The sequence below is a fragment of the Mus musculus genome, chromosome 4 (assembly GCF_000001635.26).
Source record: "Mus musculus strain C57BL/6J chromosome 4, GRCm38.p6 C57BL/6J".
Taxonomy (NCBI): Eukaryota; Metazoa; Chordata; class Mammalia; order Rodentia; family Muridae; genus Mus; species Mus musculus.
In genome coordinates, this window is record NC_000070.6 from 14,891,021 (window position 1) to 14,913,295 (window position 22,275).

Genomic DNA, 22,275 nt, shown 5'->3' on the forward strand with positions numbered 1-22,275 from the left:
TTTATTGGGTATTTTCTTTATTTACATTTCAAATGTTATCCCCTTTCCCGGTTTACCTCCTATAAACTCCCTATTTTATCCCGCCCTTCCCCTGCTTCTATGAGGGGGTTCTCCCACACACCCACCCAGCTATTAAAAACAATGACTTCATGAAATACTTAGGTAAATGTATGGAACTAGAAAATATCAACCTGAATGAGGTAGCCCAGTCACAAAAGATCACACATGGTATGTATTCGCTGAGAAGTTGGATATTAGCCCAAAAGCTTGGAATACCCAAGATATAGACCACATGAAGGAAGGAAGACCAAAGTGTAGGTGCTTTGGTCCTTCTAAGAAGGGGGAACAAAATACTCAAGGGAGGAAATATGGAGCAAAAGTGTGGAGCAGAGACTGAAGGAAAGGTCATCCAGAGATTGCAGATGGTTTTGAGCCTGGAAATTAACCCCCCATCCCCACTCCACTAGCAGAGTAGCTAGTGTTCTTAACCACTGCACCATCTCCCCAGCCCCTGCATTCTTATCTTACGACCTAGTTCACATTTCCCAAACTGTCACTTCTACTTCAGCACTTACACCAGAATCATAGATTGCATTAAGACACTAGATTATACTGTCAACACTCTTTTATCTGAAACTTTTGTCTCCTTTTGTCTTTCTATTGCTTTTGTGTTTTGATCAGAACAGGCAAGGTACGTTGTAGACTGTCTCTCAGGCTGAGGTGTCTCCTCCTTTCTCATGCTTGGCTTTAGGCCATGGCCTTTGATAGGAACACCACAGAAAACATCTGTTCTTCTCAGTGTGGCTATTCAGTTTAGCAAGCTTAAGTTCTAGTATGGCAAGAAGTGTTTTCTTCTAGGCTAGTCAGTCTCAGTTTAAATAATAATAAAAAATACTAGTGTTTGGAGCAACTGCAAGTTTTGAAGTTTGATGTTTCCATAAAATTAGCTAATCACTTCTATTGAGTAGTTTAAGCAAACGAATGAGCCCTCTTTGCTCTGCCATTGCTTTTGTTGAGCGTGGGTCCGATTTCTGTTTCTATCTAAGTGGACAGCTATATGAGTGTATCTTCGGAACTCTAAGGAGAAAACAACCAGCTGAGCTGCCTGCTCTACACTCTGAAAAGACCCATGTAAACTTACTTTGAAATGTGTTCTTTACTGCAAATCCTCACAGTCCTTAAACTTCAAGTGCTCAGCAACCAACATCTTTGCCATGGGAAGCCATGTGCAGTGGACCCTTTCTTAGAGTCTACTTTGGTAGCAGTGTTGGGCCTTCCAATTTCAAGTAATCCTTTCCCCCTTAAATACAAATGATTTGTGACTTGTATATTGGTTGATTTTTCTGTGTTTGCATTTTCTTCCATTATCTAGCCAATCAAAACCCCCCCAACAGGGAAGAAATATGTTAGATGCCCTTGTAATTGTCTACTCATTTGTAAGGATACATCTCGGCGAATAGGATGTCCGAGACCCAACTGGTAAGAGACAAAGATTCATTCATTCCTTCATTCATTTGTGCATTCAACAAGTATTTATTAAAGCTCTTTAGTTTTAGGCTTTGTCCTAGACAGTCTTTGTCCTCAGTTATTACAAAGCATAGATTTTTCTTGTTATAGTTGTTAAAGGGATGATAGACTTAGGACTTGTCAGTCAGAACTATTTGTAGGATATAATATTTTTTTGAATGGACAGTGGATATTTTCTTTTTAATGGGCTGTAATAAATCAGTGACTCATTGGACTTACTAAAAATAAGGTAATTAATTTTAACCCAGGCGACAATTTTTATCATGTGTCTCCTTGTATGCTACACGAGTGACTGTATAATATATGTAATAATGCCCGGGATTGATTGCCTATGCCACATGCGATTATGCATGTTCTCACATGCAAGTCTATAAACACCTTCACTGTTTTCTTGTTCCTGAAACCTCTCTGGTCTTTTGGCCATCAAATGCATCATCTGACTGGAGAATTAAAAGGAAGCATGGACCCCACGTTCCTTACCTGTCTTCTCTGAGTGACTAGGTATCAAGCAATGCCAGATCTCTCTTTTCGGAGAGATTTGGTTTCAGCTCAGCCCTTGGTACTTTCATGACAGACACATTTATTAATGTGGAAAAAACACTTTGTACATTCATCTTTTACCAAATTCAAGTTGTCTGTATAGACTAAGAAAAAAAAAAAAAAACCCAACTCTTCTCTGGTTTGAAGTTACAAAAATTTCGAAATGGCAGTTAAGTGATTCCCGAGGACATTGACTGGAACTCATGTCATAATATAGCTTGTCTTTGAAATTGTATAATATATTTGCTTTGCTTTTGAAAGATGATTAGTACTTTCTGTGATTTGGGGGTCCAGGCTTTGATACTTGATTTAGTTAGTTTACTTTCCTGTAGACTGTTTCTGGCTGAGTGTTCTGGGTTTGCCTTCGGTCTACTTGTTGGGTTAAGGAATTTGTTTGCTTTTTCTTTCCTCAGTCGACGCATAATTAACCTTGGCCCCGTAATGCTCATTTCTGAAGAGCAACCAGCCCAACCTGCATTGCCGATCCAGCCAGAAGGCACAAGGGTAGTGTGCGGGCACTGCGGGAACACATTCCTGGTAAGTAGCTGTATGTTGGTCATAGGACGCTAATCTGTACATCTAGGTCATCATGAGGACTGTTTATAGTTGTGTAGTTTTATCCAAGTGTACATTGATCACAAAATTACAATAGAATCTTATTTATGTAGCTGCTGAGTCCAGAGTTTGGCAGGGTATAGAATATCCTTTGTGAATTAGACAAAGATGCATCCAGCTTTAGTTCTGTGGGTGGTTTAAGTAAATAAGCCTTACCATGCCTCTCTCTGTACTTAGTGGAAAAGTGCACGTGTTTAACCCGGCTTTACAGCTTCTAGAAAAATAAGAATTCAAGAAAAATTCTTACACAGTTTATGAAAAATGCTCTGACTTTAAAATTTTTACTTGGAGTAAAGGAAATTAATTCTGATACCTGTGATTAGAGAAGACATCGGACAAAATCTAAAATACAAGTATTTTGATGTGAGCAATTCTAGAGGAGTTGTTTTAGTACTGCTAACTTCAACTCACAGTAGACTTTTAAAGAATTAATTTCATAATGACTCCCCCCATCAGGAAGGATAAGAGAGGATTTCGTCAGCTGGGCATGGTGATGCACGCCTTTAATCCCAGAACTGTGGGCAGGGATGATGGGCAGGCTGATCTTTGAGTTTGAGGCCAGCCTGGTCTACAGAGTGAGTGCCAGGACAGGGAGGGTGAAATTTTTTTCTTTTTCCTATTCAAGATATAAGAGAAAAGAGTTAACTTTAGGTCCTTAGTGTTAGAGTCTTGGCAAGGAAGCCCATGAGTGCCACCATGGGATGAACGAGCTTAACAAATGTGATGGCTTTTTCCGATGAAGTGTTTATTGTATTAAAGCAGTTTGTATGCACATATTCTAAATATCTAATTGGGCTTGGGACCTCCTCGTCTACCTGTTTACCAGCTCCTGTCCCTCAGATGCCTTCAGCTCTTCCAGCTGCTTGACTGACAGCAGTTTTCTGTGTTCCAGCTGTTCCTTTTTTCCTATTGGTCATAACTTTGTCAGATTGGAGGTGAACATTTACACTCATACCCTCTTCCTCCTGTCCTCACCCTCGTTTCCTCTCCTTATTCCCAGTGGACTTACCGTGTTCCTTAGTATTCCTCATGCTATATCTGATTAGAGCAATCTTGGTGCCCCTCCTTCCCCCCCAAGCAATCTTGTTCACAGCTGAAACATGTGACATAGCCCAATTTTATCACATGGACGTCAGTGTTTTGTTGGAACTGTAAATATGTGCCTGCTGTTTTCTGTGTGCAGGCTATTAGTTCTTTACATCATGTTTTAGATGTATAGATATATCTAGTCAGATGTGTGTCATCTTTTATTTTAGCTCTCTGCTCCGTACCTGTCACCCTGGACCCTCCTGAAAGGTCTGTTTCAGGCTCCAGATTTGCATCACGTGTTACCTTGGCAGTTGCTGACTTTGTCCTTCTGTGAAGGGACAGGAAGTAAACTCTATTCTCTAGGTAGTTTTTAATCTTATATCAAGTTGCATGAGAACTGAGCTATTGAACTCGAGGTTTTCAGTTGTTCCTTTTGGAAAGTTGCAGACTTTTTGCAGCGATAAAGAGACTTGAGAGTTCTAGTTTCAGGACCTTCCTTTTCGACCTATTCCTCTGTATTTCTCCTTGTCTTTCTTTCTCTTTCATTTTCCTCATTGATTTGAAATTTCATGAGGACATGTTCCAGGGAGAGTATTTTGTGGGCTTCTGGGATTATTTAAGGTGATATAACTAAGATTCAATACCCAAAAGCCTTTCAAATTCTGTTTCCTTTTCATTATAATCTCTTCCTCATGGCATCGTTCAGAAATACTTTTTAGGAGGTGATATTTTTCTCAATGCTTTTCTCTGTTTTGTCCTCATTTTTTTTTATATGTGTTTCGTTCATAGTAGAAATTTGACTCAAATGTTTATTTAAGCTCCCTTACTGGACTCTACATGTAGACAGAGGCTAGATGATTTCTTTTTCATTTTCTCCTTTTCTTTGAAAAAATTGTCATTCTTAAATACCTGCAAATCTGCTGAGGCATCAGTTTCTCTGGGGAAAGCTTCTCTGATCTCCTGGGAAAGTGGGAACTGGGATACAGCATTCTAGGCAATGATGGAGTGACGTCCTTACCCCTGCATAGGCCGCAGACTTTTAACTCTGTTGCTTTTAGAATAGTCCCTCCACTTTCCTAAGGTCACAGGAAATTGTAAGTCACAGGCTTGTCAGCTTAGTTCTCCTTCAGAGTAAATCACTCTTCTCTTGTATATGTTGCACGAGGCATGCTTCTGGCTGTGTAGTCTGGAGAGAGTTTGCAAGGAACACCATGGTATTTGGTTGTCAGCCTTGTGATGTAGCTGACAACCAGAAATCATACATATATTTAGGAAGCGCAACTTACATTTATATACATGTGTACATTAAAATCATCACAATCAAACAAGCTAACATTTAGATAGTTTTTAGTGTGTCATGAAAACAACAGTTAGACGACATTCACTATCTGCTTTCTTCATCATTTCAGAAGATGAGACAACGTCATTAGCTGTAGTTGCGTAGTAGACCGATCCTAGTTCTTCTTTGCCCTTCTTGAGCCACTGGGATGATCCTGTCCTTTCTGCCTCTATGGGTTTCACTGTTTTCACTTCTGTCTATAGCCTTGATCGTACAGTGTTAATCTTTCCATGTCCGACTTGTTTCCTTTAATATGATATCCTCCATGTTCACTTATGTTGTCATAAAGTGGTATGATCGCCTTCCATTTAAAGACTGAACTATCTCATTTCATGGGCATACCACCATGTCTTGATCTGTCAGCAAATTTATGAGTTGTTTCTTCATTTTGGTTGCTGTGACTCAAGCCTCAGTAGGCATGGAAGTCTGATGCTCCTTGTTTTTAGCACAGCCTCCAACACCCAATTTGAAGGTATATAATTGTTCAAATACCTGACCTGCTAGAAATTTCCTCAGTGGGAACCTGCCTGCTTTCTCTGGCATGAGTCTCTGCTAGTAGTTATGTTGTAGTATCTGGAAATCACTTGCTAAGATTTTGATTTCTGCTGAACACAATTTAGAAGCCATTTGTCCTCTGGTTTTGTTGTTGCTGTTTGTTTGTTTTTGTTTTTGTTTTCCCTTGTATTTCGAGAGAGGGTTTCTTTGTATAGCCTTGGCTGCCTTGGGGCACTCTCTGTAAGTCTGGCTTAGAACTCAGATCCATCTGCCTCTGCCCCCCTAGAGCTGGCATTAAAAGTAAGGATGGCCACCTCTACCTGGATGCAGCCTTCATCTTTAAATTCACTTTCTACCACTTTAGCTATAGTTGAAGAAGGACATAGATATTTATTCGCTCATTCAATTGTGTGCATTTCATAAGAATCACTCAGATTTCTCTGATCTAGGATCTTAGGATCTAAGAAATAAATCCTCTTGTTTACATTATATTTTATTGATTAGAACAGTGCATACATAAATTGGAAAATATACTTGGGATAAGTCACAGATTTCTGTTTACAATCACCTCATATTGACTTAGTACAGATCAGCATGCTTTATAGATGTCAGCAGACATAAAGTACATTGACTTGGCTACATAAATGTTAAACACGACTGTTGCTTTTCATCTCACTCGAAGAAACTGCCTTTTGAATGTGATATCATTTAAAACTCTTCAGAACAGACCTCTTCTCAACTCACTCAGGGATCGCTTTCTACGATGATCATGTGTTCTTTATATTTTATATTTTTAATCTTTCCATAGCTTATCTTTGTATCTACTGTACAAAAGAGCTAATGTAATTCATTAAAAAAATAGTGTGTGCACCAAGTTCTGAGCAGATTCTCACGAAAATCATGGCAAGCATTCTCTATTTTTGTAGAGTTTTCTAACCTAGTAGGATGGGAAAGATAAATGAGAACACTGTGAAGTGTATTAAGAGTATGGGAGATGTTTTAATACAGAGAGTCACCTAGCCTAAAAGACAAGGGATTATCCTTGGGTAGAAAACTGTGCAAGTGCTTTATGTAAGGTTAGTAAGATGGCTAAACGGGTAAAGGCACTTGCTGCCAACCCTGATAAACCTAGTTTAAACCTAGGAAGCCACATGATAGAAGGACAGAACTGATTCCCACATTGTCCTCTGGCCTCTACAATGTGAGTGCACACACACACACACACACACACACACACACACACGCAAAATAAAAAAGAAAAAGAAATGTAAAAATGCTCATTAAAAAAGGAAGTTTTTACACTTAGATATATGGGTATCATGCAAATAAGTAAAATATTTACTTACTTACATAGATAAGTAAATAATAAAATAATATTTATTCACTTAGATATTTTGCTCTATGTAAGCCACAGTCTTATGTTTATAGTCAAATCTTCTACTAACATGTAGGCCAGGCAACTGAGTCAGATGATCATGTTAGCCTATGTTACTCACACAGTAACAATAATTAAAAACTTAAAATCTTTATCCAGAAGAGATACTTGGTTTAAAGTACAGAATGCAAAGATGATTTGAAAACCTTTGGGAAGTTATTTTAGTAGTGAGAACACTGTCAGTACTAAAAGGATGGGGACTGGTGTTGATGGTTTCAGGTTAAGGAGAGAAGCCCATCGGGGCTGGGAGCTCAGGGCTAACTTGTGGGTTACAGGTCTGGATGGTGAGCTCTTCTCAGCAGCATCCTTCTCTTTCACTTGTCATCTTTTAATAGTCAGGCTTATAATTCCCAAGTTAGGTTGGTTCAGCGTTTACTACCTGATGCTGTCTCAAGACCTGCCTGGACTTACTCACACAGTTTAGGAGAACGAGAGTTGTGTTTGCAAAGTATATTTAATGTCCTATTTATTTAGTGGGACAATCAAATATTAGTCTACAAATAATTACATATATTGGGAAGTGACAGGCTGAAACAATAAGACTTTTTTTTTTTTGTATGTACTTTGGTATTTTTCCTGTGTGTCGCTGTTAACATCCGAAAGGGAGTTTTTATGCCACATGTCCAAACATTGTTTCTCATCCAAACTATTTTGAGGGAATCCTGTGGTCGGATAACAGTGACTATTTTGAAAGTCATGTTCAGAAAACAGTTTCCTAGAAGAAATAAAGTGAATACGCAGGCTTCAACTAGTCCACCAGGAATATAAAGAAATTTCTTAGCATGCAACAGAGGTTAATACCGAGTCTCCTGGGCACAGGTATGCACATGTTGATAATAGGCATATTCATCCTGACCGAGGCTAGTGTTCTTTTATAGAACTACTCAACGTACTAAATGTGCTGAGTCACAGATAATGGGTCAGAGACACAATTCACCAAATGTGCTGAGTCACAGTTCATGGTTCAGAGGCATACATCAGCAAATGTGCTGAGTCATTCTTTTGTGGCTTAAAGATCAGGCGGGTGAGCTGTTGATCCTGTCATGGTTCAAACTTTTCTCTGAAATGAGCCAAGCTGGTAGCGTCAAACAGGGAAGATTTTTCTTCACCTGAATACAGAGCAAGTGCCATAGCAGAGGGAAATGGTAATTTCAATGAAAACATATTTCCAGGTGTTTCTCATTGTCTGTTATAGCCATTAAAATATATTTTAGTGGGGTGATATTAAGTGACCAATTTTATGCAATAAAGTCTTACTTATGAGCTTTCTTAGTTGAGAAATGTGTCATGGGGCCCTTGAGTTTATCTGTTTAGTAGAATGGGTTAGAAATAAATACGATACCACCAAATGTCTAGAATAATTTAGTTTTAGAGAAGTTGCTTTTTTTTTTTTTTTTTTTTTTTTTTTTGACAGAGGTGAGATTTTCTGTTTTTAAAACAAGTACCTGGTCGTTTAACTGGATTTGCCATGAAGAGCAATAACCTTTTTTTTACCATTCTCCTTGCCCCTGCAGCCGGGACGACAAAGGGCCGGCTTCCCCACCAGCTTCCCCACCGGAATCATGGGAAGAAATGCTAGTAAAGAGACAGATTCTCCTGTACAGCACAAAAGAGAACGGATGACATCTCTCTATAGAGACTATAGGACTGAGTCAGGGCAGAGACAGAGGCAAAGGAAGGGAATGGAAGGTCTAAGGTCACTCCAGATCAGAGTTTACCTGGAAAGCACCCAGTTCACAAAAGGGGTTACCAATTCTGTCAGGAGAAAGGCCTACAGTAACATAGACGTGTCTGTGATAGATAACTACCTCTTCTGACAACATATATCAAACTTGGAGCCAGTGTCTACCTCATGCCCTTTCCCAACCACCATTGGCAGAAGCTGAGTCAGCACTATAAGAAGCCAACCAGGGCCAAAGAGATGAGGGTCAGTAGTAAGACTACAGCCATATGGGCGTAGGTGCCAATCTATAGCTTCTCTAAAGATGTAGTCGTGGGAACTCAGTGATATGGAACTTGAGGGACTGAGGATGTGCCTGTGAGTATGGATGGGGATGCGTAAGGCATTGCTGATCCTGGTCTAGTTACCATCCATCCTGTGTTTAATTAATGAAGAGTAGCATCTAATGAGCTGAGATGAGGAGTGATGCAGACAAGTGAGCCTAGGAGTGTACCTGCCTTCTGATCCTCTAGCTCACGGATGTGTGCTAGCGATGGCTAAGCTGCCGCAGGGCAGCGTGTGTATGAGACTGGGGAGGCTCGGCATGCACACCAGACTCGGCTTCATAGCGTCTCACAACGGAACAGCACACACGCACACCACTAGGCATCCAAAAGATGCTCCCTTCAGCACCTAGGAGCAGGGAGGACTCAGGTCGGAGCAGGGCTGAGTCTTCATTAGGGAGACAGGGATGCTGTGTTTTGGATTCAGGGTTTCCTGCAGGTGTCAGACCCTAGCTAGGTACTACCTGAAATGACCAAGATGCCAGGAAAAAAAAAAAAGATTTTTTTTTTTTCGGCCAGGATTTCAAGATTGAACAATATCATTTTAAGAGTATAGTCATAGCATTTTAGACAGGGAGATTGTACAAAGTCAAATTCTTTGCAAAATAAATTTTCATCCAATTAAATAAATACCCACAAAATCAACCCCAGCCATAACATCTTTTCCTGTTTGAGTTTGCTGCAGAGACTATACTTGGAGGTGACACCACCACCATTTGTGTCAGGTTGATGAACATATAATTTACCTCTTTCACAATCAGTTCTCATGTTTGTTATCAATGAATTTGCCAAGATTAGCTTGCACTAAAAATGTTCACTATAAAATAATAATGCTGAGATAGAAAGTCCACTTTGGCTGGTCCCCTAAAATTCACATTCTGCAATGTGTCAACCTTGAGTCTTGGGTTTTGAGTTACCCTTGACCTAAGGGTTTTGTAATTTGTCTCCTTTGGGCTATATTGTTGTTTGAATTACAAAATTCACTTATGAAGAGCTGTTTATAAATACAATCTCAAATGATATTACACATTCAGGAGCTCATCTGACTTTGTTATGAAGACAGAAAAGAACACTTCAGGGCTCCGTTCCAGTTTCTGTGCAAATCTGTATAAATCTCTTTGGTGTAGTAATTCAAGAATCCTTTGCAGATGAGAATAACTGAACCAGCATATTACAGACAGAAAGCAGTGAGAGGAAGTTTGATTGTAACCTGAAAACAATGTGGGTTTGGTTGATGTTCTCAGTCTCTTTGAGAAGGCTGAGCCACACACATGAAGTTCCCTTTGTCACTGAGACTAGGTGGCCTGCGGTGACAGAGCAGGAGTGGACAGGTCCTTTCAAGGTTTGCTGAGTTGCCTGAAGTTTTTATAAAATGAAGAAACTGAGCACAGGAGATCTGTACCTCTTTGCTCATTTCTTAAATCTAAGGATGAAAAAAAATCCATTAGATATTTTGTTAAAACTATGATACTTGTTACTTGAAAAACATTAAATTCTGTATAAATTACTGAAAATTCAGAAGTAGAAATTGACCACCTAGAGTCTTTAACAAAAATTAACTTTTATATGGGAAACTTGTTTTGACACAAAACTAATGACCTATTTATCTTCCTGTGGAACTATGAAAGTAATATAATATTATCTTATTTAAAGCAAAATGAAAAATTAGAAAGCCTGTTGGGGTATCACAGTGACCCCAGGGTCCCATGTCTATTCTACATCGACTGGAACTCAGAGCGACAACCACACCCTGCTAGAAAGCCATCTGAAAATACTTTCTTTCCTGAAGTAAAGATTTATCTTAAATTTACAGGAACTTTCTTTGAAAGACTTTACCCTAAGATCTGTATGTTATTTTAAGTATCTGAATGAAATATCTATGAGAAAGGTAACATATTCTATGACTGCATTTACTGGTAGATGGGTGAGAAAACTGTACCGTAGGATTAGTGTGTTTTGGTTACATTTTATAAGCCATGAGGGAGCAAGACCCAGTTCCCTGGTTCTAGTTCTGTCAGCATCTCATTTGGTTCGTTTATTATGTGTGCCGTGACTTCTCACACAAGTGAAACAGAAAATTTAAAACAGTTACAAATCAGAGTATTCAAGTATTTACACCTTGGTCCTCGGGGCTTAGAGGAAAATAAAATTTGAAGGTAGATGATATACTTTAGTACAAGAGCTCAGGGGAGAGAGTGCATGCTGCTCTCCTTGTGAGGCAGATTTGGGTGGTGTCGGAGCCCTGTGAGAGTCATGGGAACCGGTTCAGGCTGGGATCCCAAATGTGTTCCAGGGAATGAGAGAACTGTTGGAGGGAAAAAAAAAAAAAAAAAAAAAACCCAAAAACTATGGAACCACGAGAAGGTGATAGATGGCTGTGTCGTGATCCCTGGTGGCTTTTAGACTAAAGTAAACAGGTCTCCGATTGGCTGGTTTTCAGTTGTTATTCTTTTCAAATCCTTCTCTCTTATTTATTTTACAGTGGATGGAACTGAGGTTCAACACTCTGGCAAAATGCCCACACTGCAAAAAAATGTAAGTTCTCTGCTGGCAATAACATTGAGAAGTACTTGGGAGCGATCAGAAGAGCTTGGAAGTTTTGCTTATGTAGATTTGCTGTTTAAGGCACGTCATGAAGTGAATGCTTGCTTGCTTATTATTCTCAAGACAAAGCCAAGACATCTTTAAGCTAACATATTCCAGGTTGAAATGAAAATAATTGGGCTTAGTTATTGTTTTTAAGGGGAAATCCATTTTTGAGAGAGGAAAATTAAATTGTCAAGTTACCTGGAGAGGTTTCCAATGTTAGCGAAGATTATAATCTTTTGCAATTAATCTATAAAAGGCATTGTAATCAAGGAGAAAAACCTATATTGTTTGTGAGCCTGTAACTGATGGTTAGTTTTTCTTTCTTCCTAATGAGTTATTACTCTGACAAAGTTTATGTAATTGCCTGATTTAGCTATCCAGTCTATTTATCTGTGTTTCTTTCTGGTTTGCCTAGGGAAAATAAAAAACTAGATGAACATGGAAAACCACAAAAGATACACTGATTAAAAATGCTTTATGGAATATGTGTTGGGGATTCTGAGGACCAAGGACTTTCTAAGCAGAACTCACAGGGGTCAGTCATACTCACAGATGTGATTTGTTCTAGCTGAAGAATATTAAATATACTCAGCAAAGGGAAAAGACAGATGGGCCACAAAGCTTGCAAAGGCTTCAGAGTGCCTTTCCGGGTAGAGTCTTCTGTGACAGAATTGTTCCTGCATCTGCAGTGTGTCACTCCCTTGAGACTTGGTGCCCTGGGGAACTCTGCCAAGCACACACCTACATTCCAAATATCCAGCAGGAAAGTTCATATTTGGGATAACCCGTATTATACACGGAGAGAATTTATGCTCAATAAATCATTCTTATTACATATGGGATCCTGGGAACTTTTTAAAAGCCCAAGTTCCCAGGCAGCCAACCTTTTAAGAAGGGCTCTTAAACCTTAGGATTCTTAGGTTTGATTTGTTAACCGTTCCACACAGCACTTATTTTGATAATGAAAATTTAATTAAAAGTGATTATCCACTTATGTGTGTGAGTTATAATATAAGCAAAGTCAATTAAACTGGAATGTTTTGACAATTCAATTCTTAAAACAGAAAATATAGATTTATACCTTTTTATGACCTTTAGTATGATCTAATTAGCTTCATCTACCTTGACAGTAAAAAAAAATTTCAAGAATGGTTTCTCAGAGAAAATAATTAAAGTGTCTGAAAAATCGAAACTACATAATGAAATGTCTCCATTCATCACTGCTAAATGATTTCCACTAAATATACCTCTGGGATAATTTTCTTTATCATTTATTTTTAACTTCAAAAGAAGAGATATTTGAAACTTGTGAAATTAATCACCTAAGTTCTTAATTTTATTTTGTCTATTTTCCAATGAACTTCCATTCTTTCATGGAGAAGAAAAGCAGACTACGCCATATACATACACAGAAAAGTACCATGCTAGGAGACAGCAATGCCTAGCATGTGTAACTATGCATGCTATCAATACTTTTGTGTGAGCGTATCAAAAATGCACAAAGCTAAGTGGGAACTATCTTCTTCAAGGACATTAAGTAGTATTAAAATTATTTAAAAAAAGATAGGCAGCAGAGGATGGGAAGCTAGGCACAGTGAACGTGGCCTTCCAGACAGCTGTACACGGTAGCCAGAGCTTTTGCAACCATCTTAGAGTTCAGGTTAGCTTAGGTTTACAGTAAGAACCGGTTGAGAAAGGACAGGGGTTATGCTTAAGGGACCTGTTTGATTAACTACTTTAGAACAGTGGCATTGTTTTTTGCTGACGATAAGAATGTAAAATCTCTGACCATAAGGCTGTATTGATATAAAGAAGAATTTGTATCAATAACCTAGGGAATGGTATGCATAGAAATTCATGTGGACTAAGCCAACTTAAACATCATTCGAAGAAGATGGATTGCAGAATTGGAGTCATATGCTAACCATGGGAGAACTCGGGGCCTTTGTTACTGGAAGGCAGATGCTGTCATCGCATGAGCACCCATGGCTGGTTTCCAAATAGGGCTGGCTTCCAAATTTTTTTTTTTTTGGCATGTTTTTCTTTATCGTAACATGAAGGTGCTATTAGAATAAGATACTGAGATAGCATTTTATTTCTTTAAACATAACTATCCCAGAACTTCTTTTCAGTTATAGGAATTATAAAATTATTCCTACAGAACTAGTGTGCTATGTGTTAATCTCACAAGCATTTCCCCACATTACCACAGGCAAAGAAATTTGTTCTCCTATTCCTTATTTATGCAGATGTGGATGCCGTTGCAGCTCAAAGCTTGTTTTCCTTTCATTGCCATCTTGATATGCAATTCTAGCATTCTGAAGTACAACTTGGGCTGTGGTCCCCCACTGGCATGCTATAATGAACCTAAGACCAAGAGAGAGATTAACTTTTTGTTAAATCGTCACTGAATGTCAGTTCTACATCACCAAGAGCTCCTTTGTGAATCCCTTTCTACTGTTTTCAGTTATTATGGATTCTTGCTCTTGGAGCCAAGATGGGCAGGAACATGATCATGAGAGGTGACTTCCAGGAGAGGGTGAGATGTGATCCGAGTTGTGTACATAAGGGGGGATTTCTGAAGAAGTCAGGATGGTGCACTGCAGAAGCAGTCACCATGCAAAGGCAAGGAGGGAGTCCGAGTGTCAGCCGGCCCTGAAGGGTACACCGAGAGGACTGAGCATGGGTGGAGGAGGTTGAGCCAAGGATGACTTTTTTCTAGATGCACTGGATGGAGACTAGATCCTTAGGATCTAGAGGATGTGGATCTGGCGGCAGACAATAGACTCCTTTTTATCGTGGGTGATACAAAGAGTCTCAGGTGTGTTCCATTCACTGAGTCTTCAGCTTTGTCTCTCCTACGTGCAGATAATGTCTTGTATTCAACATGGCCGTCACTTCCCTCTTCTTTCCCCAGAATAGCTGAAAGCTGAAACTTTTGGGATTAGTTGGCGTTCTACTAATGTACAGCTTTCCCCCTCAGCTAGAGCTTTGCTCTTTATTCCCTTTTTAGCTTTTATGTATCCTTCCCTGTTCCCTCCCTCTGTCTCTCTGTCTCTGTCTCTCTGTCTATCTGTCCCTCTCTCTCTGTCTCTCTGTCTCTCCCTCCCTCTCTCCCTCCCTCCCTCTCTCCCTCCCTCCCTCCCTCCCTCCCTCCCTCCCTCCCTCCCTTCCTCCCTTCCTCCTCTTCCTTCCTTCCTTCCTTCCTTCCTGCCTTCCTTCCTTCCTTCCTTCCTTCCTTCCTTCCTTCCTCCTTCCCTCCCTCCCTCCCTCCCTTCCTCCCTTCTTTCATTTCTTCTTCCTTCCTTCCTATTTCATGACAGGGTAGCCCTGGCTGTCCTGCCTAGTCCCTGTTTATGATCTCATCTACAGTTACTTCATTCTACTGTCTAGCTGACATCACAAACACCTTGAACAACTTCCTGACCACACTCTGCACCCCAGCACTTCTTATAGATGATGGACATGTCAATGAAGGTTGCCCTATCACCCCAGTGCAGCCAGAATTCCCATCGCATCTTTTATTTATTCTCCACATTCTCGGTGGATGCTGGTAACCTATCACTATGTGTCTTGACATTTTACTTTCTCCGGCTTATGCTTCCTGTTTCTGGTTTGCGTCACTTATTCAGCATCTTGTGTTTGGGTTGTGACAGTGGTCTTCTGACTTACCCTTTGGCCTTCAGCCTTAAAGTTTTCAACCAGTTTCCTAGAAAATGTGCCCACATCCACATATGATTTTAAACTCTGCCTTCACATTTCCAGTAGTTCTCACGACATGCAAATGTGTGATTTATATGCTGCACAATTCAAAAGGTGTCATGTCTCTTCTGATCTGAATCCTGTCCACTGCTTTCTTAAGTTTGTCCTTCTAGTGCTGTATGTTGAGGAAACATTTTCTGTCTCCCTTTCCCCATCCAGAGTGTTCATTGTAAGTTCATTATCTAAAATCCCAAAGCTGACTAACTTCTTAGGAAGCTTGATAAGGTCCCTCATATATAAGTCTCCACCTATTTTCTACAGCTTTTCTGATTTCTTTTGTATCTACAAACGACCCCTCCCCCAATGTGGTCACATCAACAGATCCTTTTGCATCATAAACACCCTCTACTCTCCCTTGATGTTTTCCTTTATTCTTTTGTGTGAGCTGTGGTATGGCCTGGATGCTCCACTCCCCCCCCCCCCCCCGCCTCCCCCAAACCCCACAGATGAGCTGAAATTTCCTTTGCTTCTCCTGTTTGCTTTTATAACCATTCTATACCATTTTTGCTTCCAATACTATTTTTTGCCTCATACTTGAATCATGTCTATGATTATGAAGTACAATGGCTCATCCTTCTACCTAGTTCAGAATCACCCTGTCTTGAAACCTCACTGTGTTGATTCATTGGGTTTGCAATAATGAAATAGCTAAGACTTCATGAATAATAAAGAGAACAAAAAAAGGCTTATTTTAGCTTATGTGCTCTAGGATTAAGAGCCTAGATATGGTGTCAACCTTCTTGCTGGCAGAATTTTGGGGTGGTAAAGTTTTACCTGACTAGTGACCAGGAATGTACACGTTTGTTTTTCTGGTCTTTCTGTCTTTTCTTTAAGAACAGAACAAAACAAGGTTCCCTCGGGAGAGTCTCACCTTGGTGACTACCCAATCCTAATCACCTTTCCAAAAGCCACACATCTGTGCGTTCTTCCAATTCAAGTCCCACCCTCTTAAAAGCTCACAGTGAAGATTATCCTCCAAGGCAAGGTTCGGAAGGGAAGAAGCAGTCAATATTCAAGCTGTAGCACTCACCTTCCCCCGTTACCTCATCGGAAACTACAAAGAACATTGATTGGCATTAATTTTTTTTTCACAGCAATAGCTATACTCATACTATGCAAGTGTCCCTTATAAGCCTAGTATTTCAGAAAGTGGTTTGTGAAGAGGGAAGTTTATAGTTTGAAACATAACTAGATTCTTGGGAACACTAAATAACCTTTCCACTTTTTTAATAAATGTTTTAAAATAAATAAATAATAAACATCCTCTTTGTATATCTTATGAAAGTTAAAAAGAATCCCTTAAGGGCCCACCAATGAAGTTGCAGTCATAGCTGGGCTATCCTGAGGCTTTACCATTCAGGTGAAGAGAAATGGCCTTTGCCTTTCAGAAGATGGAAAGGCTAGGATCGACTTCCTCCCAATAAAGTTCTTGCTCCAAAACAAGTAGGTAATGAAAAATAACCTACCTGAAAAGGGAGACTAGAAAAAGATAGCTCGTGTCAGCAAGCATCTTAATAGCAAAGTGGAAGCCAATGCAGAGGGTTAAAAATAAAACAGTTGAGCATAGAATGAAGAAAACAGATAGAAAAAGCTATAACCCTGAAACACTCACCAAAGGCAAATACACACCAGGCAAATGCTAGCTAGAGTCAAAACATCCATGTGAGGTTCAGTAGCAAGTCTTTGGTACTGTTCTTTCTTTTAGTAAATGAACTCTGCTCCCAACACATCCCTAATCTAAGCTATACCATCCCTTACAGTTGGGATGGCTATGTGCGTGGGTAGGAGACAATGGAATCTTAGTAAAAGTGGTGAGCCCAGCTTCCTACCTCCTCCTTAAACACAGAATTGGTTGATTGGATGTTCTCTCCCCTCTCCGATTGTCTGGAAAGGTAACAGTGGCAGGAGCTTTGCTACCAATTGAGTGGAGTCTGCCAATGCCAGTTAACCACAGACAGCACAAGGCTATTTGTCAGCTCTCAGCTGGACACCTGCATCTGCAGTTCCAAGAGAAACAAACTCTCAACTGTGATTTGCCTTTTATGGTCTGTGTTACTTTTTTATCACATGTCCTAACTTACCTATCTAATATAAAAATAAATAACACTGTAGTCACTTCATCAGAAACATAAATCTCATACTTGTGTGTAATAAATACAGTATAGTATATAATATACTATAAGTTCAAATATTTGAAAATGAAAACTGGTAGTTATAATGATTATGTTCTTGTGAATTAAGATACAAATAAGTAAAAAATTTAAGACTTTAGAAGACAGAAAAGTATGTTTGTAATGGATAAGAAAGAACTTCCTAGATAAGGCATCAAAAATCATAACCCTTAAAGGAAGAGTGGAAAATTTTAATATAAAGAATTACCTTGGCCTGGAAAGATGGTTCAGTGGTTAAAAACATGTATTGATATTACCACGGATCTCAGTACAGTACCGCGGATCTCAGTACAGTACCACGGACCTCAGTACAGTACCGCGGACCTCAGTACAGCACCGCGGACCTCAGTACAGTACTGCGGACCTCAGTACAGTACCGCGGACCTCAGTACAGTTCCCTGGTTGCTCATAAGCAGCTGTAAGTCCTGTTCCAGGTGAACCTAATTCATATGGCCTTTTTAGACACCTATACTCCTGTAAACACACACACACACACACACACACACACACACACACACACACACACACATACACACACACACACACTTATACATAACTAGAATTAATAAAAATAAATTTACAAAAGGATTGCCATATATTACATTGACTTTCTTGATTAAAATCTCTATCAAAAGATGTTAAAGACATGAACAAGTGTTCAATAAGAAAGTAGGCCAATTAGCAGTTGAAAAGATGTCTAATCATTTAGAAAAAAAAAGGGTTATACATACTCAAAACTATAATTAAAAACCATTCTTGCCCGCGGTAAATAAGAACAACACTAAGTGTTGTTGAAGTGCTGGCAAGAATTTAGGTAGAATAATGGCATGTTTCATGCAATTTTGCTGAAGACATGAATTTGATATTTACTTACTTATTTTTATATTATGTTAAAATCATAATAAAATTTATTTTAAAATATACAACCCAGTATTGACATAGTTTTAAGTCATCAAAATAATTTATAATAGTTAATGCCTCTTAAATATACATGATATCTTCTGAAGCTAAAAGTAATATGCACTCAACCAGTTTTTAAAATCTATTTGGAACATTAAACATGATAGAAGTAGAAAAATTCTCTTATGAAGTCCTCTATAAAAGGAAATTGTGACAAGTTCCTGATTAGGCAGAAACCATTCCATCTCCAAGGGAGAATATGCAGCATAACTGTGGCTTCCTAGAATGAATTGGGTAGTGTTCCTTCTGTTTCTATTTTGTGAAATAGTTTGAAGAGTGTTGTTATTAGGCCTTCTTTGAAGGTCTGATAGAATTCTGAACTTAACCGATCTGGTCCTGGGCTTTTTTTTGGTTGGGAAATTTTAACGACTGCTTCTATTTCTTTGGGGCTATGGGACTGTTTAGATGGTTTATCTGATACTGATTTAACTTTAGGTATTTGGTATCTTTCTAGAAAATCGTCCGTTTCATGTAGATTTTCCAGTTTTTTTTGAATGTAGGCTTTTGTAGTAGGATCTGATGATTTTTTGAATGTCCTCATTTTCTGTTGTTATATCTCTTTTCATTTCTGACTTTGTTAATCTAGATACTGTCTGTGTGCCCTCTGGTTAGTCTGGCCAAGGGTTTTACCTATCTTGTTGATTTTCTAAAAGAACCAGCTCCTGGTTTTGTTGATTATTTGTATAGTTCTTTTTGTTTCTATTTGGTTGATTTCAGCCCTGAGTTTGATTATTTCCTGACGTCTACTTCTCTTGGGTGAATTTGCTTCTTTTTGTTCTAGAGCGTTCAGGTGTTCTGTCAAGCAAGTCAAGAGCTAGTGTATGCTCTCTCTAGTTCCTTTTTGGAAGCACTCAGAGCTATGAGTTTTCCTCTTAGCACTGCTTTCATTGTGTCCCATAGGTTTGGGTATGTTGTGCCATCATTTTCAATAAATTCTAAAGTCTTTAATTTCTTTATTTCTTCCTTGACCAAGTTATTATTGAGTAGGGTGTTGTTCAGCTGAATTTGATATTTATTAAAGATATATCTATGGCATATCGCAACACTTTTTTCTACACACACTAGTGCTTCATGTAGTGATTATAATAAGAAAGTATTAAGAAAATGATGAAAGTTAAGAAAATATTTGTTATGAAAATATAAATGAATTAGATAGTCTCTTATCAATACAGGTTTCCCCCGTGGAGCATTAAGCAAATAAAAAGTCAAATTCTAGACAAACAGTTTAACACACATATCTATAAAGATTTGACAGATGCACAAACAATCCTGGATATTGCATACAGCACCACATAGTATTAGATTCTAAGGCTTTTACTGATGCAAGAGTAGTCCTTGGTCCTCATTTCATCCATGTGGCAGGTTGACACAGGCTGTGGAGTAGCAATGATTTCTTCCTTCTCTGATGACTTAGTTTGAACAGTTTAAAATAAAAGACATGGGTTTTCTAAACAGGATTCACATAAAATTAGTGTACTACCCGAGTTACTCTTTTGGTACATGCAAAAGCAGTTCTAATGTTCACTTAGAATCTTTGACTTCTTCAGTGCTCAGTTCTAAGAAGTTCACTTTGTTTTTCATGCATGGTAAATTAGAGACCTCCAGAGATTGCTAGACAGGTAGTTCTAATGAGAAACAACACTTAGCTCTGAGCTATAAGGCAAGAATCCTGCTCTTAGGATACATAAGAAATAAAACCAAAACTACTCTAAGGCTAAATAGAGTATAGAGGTTTGAACTCTCTATGCCCTATTGATTCCAGGCAGCTGCCTGCACAGTACAGTGTCTATGGTTGTCTCTGGGGCACTCGGATATTTATGTGAATGTTTCATCCAGGAAAATTGATGATGCATGTATTTGCAACAAAGTTCATTAGCTTCTCAGAAGATTTGGGTATTGAAGGAAATTGAAGGTTTGCATAATACAAACTTCTGTACAGTACTGTGTGTTTGTTTCTGTGGCCTGTTCCTTCATCTCACTTATTTAATAGACAACCATGAATGATTACACATGGTCTTGACACTGGCCATGCGAAGGTCGTTCACTAACAGTGCCTGCATATGGTATATATTAAAAAAAATATGTATATTGGCAAGCAGTGCCCACAAGGCTTGGGTGACTTGGTCTCTGCTATAGTGGCATCATTTTGAAAATTAACCAAAATTGGAGGTGGAGGTAGAATGTTACCAGATTTTGGATCTCATTGGAGAAGCACGGTAGCAGTGTATGCTTCAATGGATTTCCCAGATGCTTTTAAACACTATGCATTAAGAAACCTAAAAATTTATCTCCTGCAATGTCATAATTCTACTTGTAAAAAATCTAAGAAATGATGAAAAAAATAAACACAATGCCTTTTAAATGTTGCTTAGTTGACAGTTTTTATAATGATGAAAACACTTCCATGTAAATCGTTGGGAAATGGTTGGTTCTATTGATTATGTATCAGAACTCCATTGTGTGAATGCTTGATAACAGGAAAACATCCATGCCACCTATGGGTCAGAATAATACATGAGAATAGTACACGTGAGTACCTGAAAACTGTTTTCAGGTAGTAGAATTATACATACTTTGCCTTTTCGCTCATTTCTCTTATTTTCAAAATTTTCTGCACTAAACATAAACTATAAGCAAGCCAAGTACTACTTGTTAGCTAACATTTTATCCTCCATTCCAGAAAAGACTTCTGGGATATGGACATTTATCTGATGGATGATCAGGGACCACAGTGGCTTTTTTATTTACCCTTTTTATTTTTATGAATATTGTCAGTGAGCAAGGCACCACTTGCTTTTGCCATTTGTTGAAACATGTCAGTTTATAATCCTGTCTGTCATTTTGAAGAAACACATTAAGCTCCTAAGTACATGAGAAGTCATGAAGACACGATGGGGAATTTTTTCGGAGATGTTTAAAGTGTCCCCCTGCTTTGCTCTTTGCAGCTCCTCGGTAGGTAGCGCCCTTCCCCGGAGACGCTGCTGTGCGTATGTCACCATCGGAATGATATGTATTTTCATTGCAGTTGGATTAACTGTGAGTACCACTTGTTTGTTTCCTCATTCTGATACAGGGGCCCATGGAGCAGAGGCTGGTCTTTGAGTTCATGATCCTCTTTCCTCTACCTCCCAAGTGCTAGGATTATAGGTGTACTCTTCTATGCCAAGAGACTGAACACTACTCTTACAATTCTTTCTGCAAGTTTATCAACTTTAGTCTGTGGTGAGACTTGGTACACCCTTCAGAGATCCCCAAGTTAGTGGTCACTCAGCACGACAGGCTCCTGAGCTTCTGAGGGACTGTGGTCAATCAGATACCCAATCCTTGGATATGTCTTTATTTCCCATTAGTTAATTATTTTAAAAAAAACTATCCATTTTTATCTGATTTTATATGTATAGGCATTTTTTTGTGTGCGTGCATACCCGGTGCCCATGAAGGCCAGCAGAAGGTGTCAGATTCTCCGAGGCTGGGTTGTGAGGCCTGATGAGAATCTAATCTAGGTCCTCTGGGTGAGCAGTCAGTGCTCCTACCCACACCATCTCTTCAGCCTTATAAAAGATTTTATGACATTATATTAACCTTATGAGCTTGTTTCATTGTGCGTGTCCTGTTCCTAATGAAGTCTGCCTATCTAGAGAGAGGTTGGTTGTGCCTATTTGAAAGTCTTTAGCACTGAGAAATTCACTATTTGTCAAAAGCCCATTTACTTTTGTTGAGTTGGCAGAACCAACGTTTTATGGTCATGAAATATCTTCTACTCAAAACAACATTTGCTATGAGAATGAGTTAGTTTCAGAGGAGACTGA

At 39.0% G+C, this 22,275-nt stretch overlaps 1 protein-coding gene across 1 annotated transcript in view; it reads left to right on the plus strand.

The window, feature by feature from the left end:
• Pip4p2 (phosphatidylinositol-4,5-bisphosphate 4-phosphatase 2) overlaps positions 1-22,275 on the plus strand; it is a 51,042-nt gene that overhangs the window by 26,802 nt on the left and 1,965 nt on the right. The window contains exons 3-6 of the mRNA NM_028264.4: positions 1,373-1,479; positions 2,481-2,604; positions 11,467-11,519; positions 21,412-21,502. Coding sequence (NP_082540.1) covers positions 1,373-1,479; positions 2,481-2,604; positions 11,467-11,519; positions 21,412-21,502 — 375 coding nt within the window. The remainder of the gene's footprint in view (positions 1-1,372; positions 1,480-2,480; positions 2,605-11,466; positions 11,520-21,411; positions 21,503-22,275) is intronic.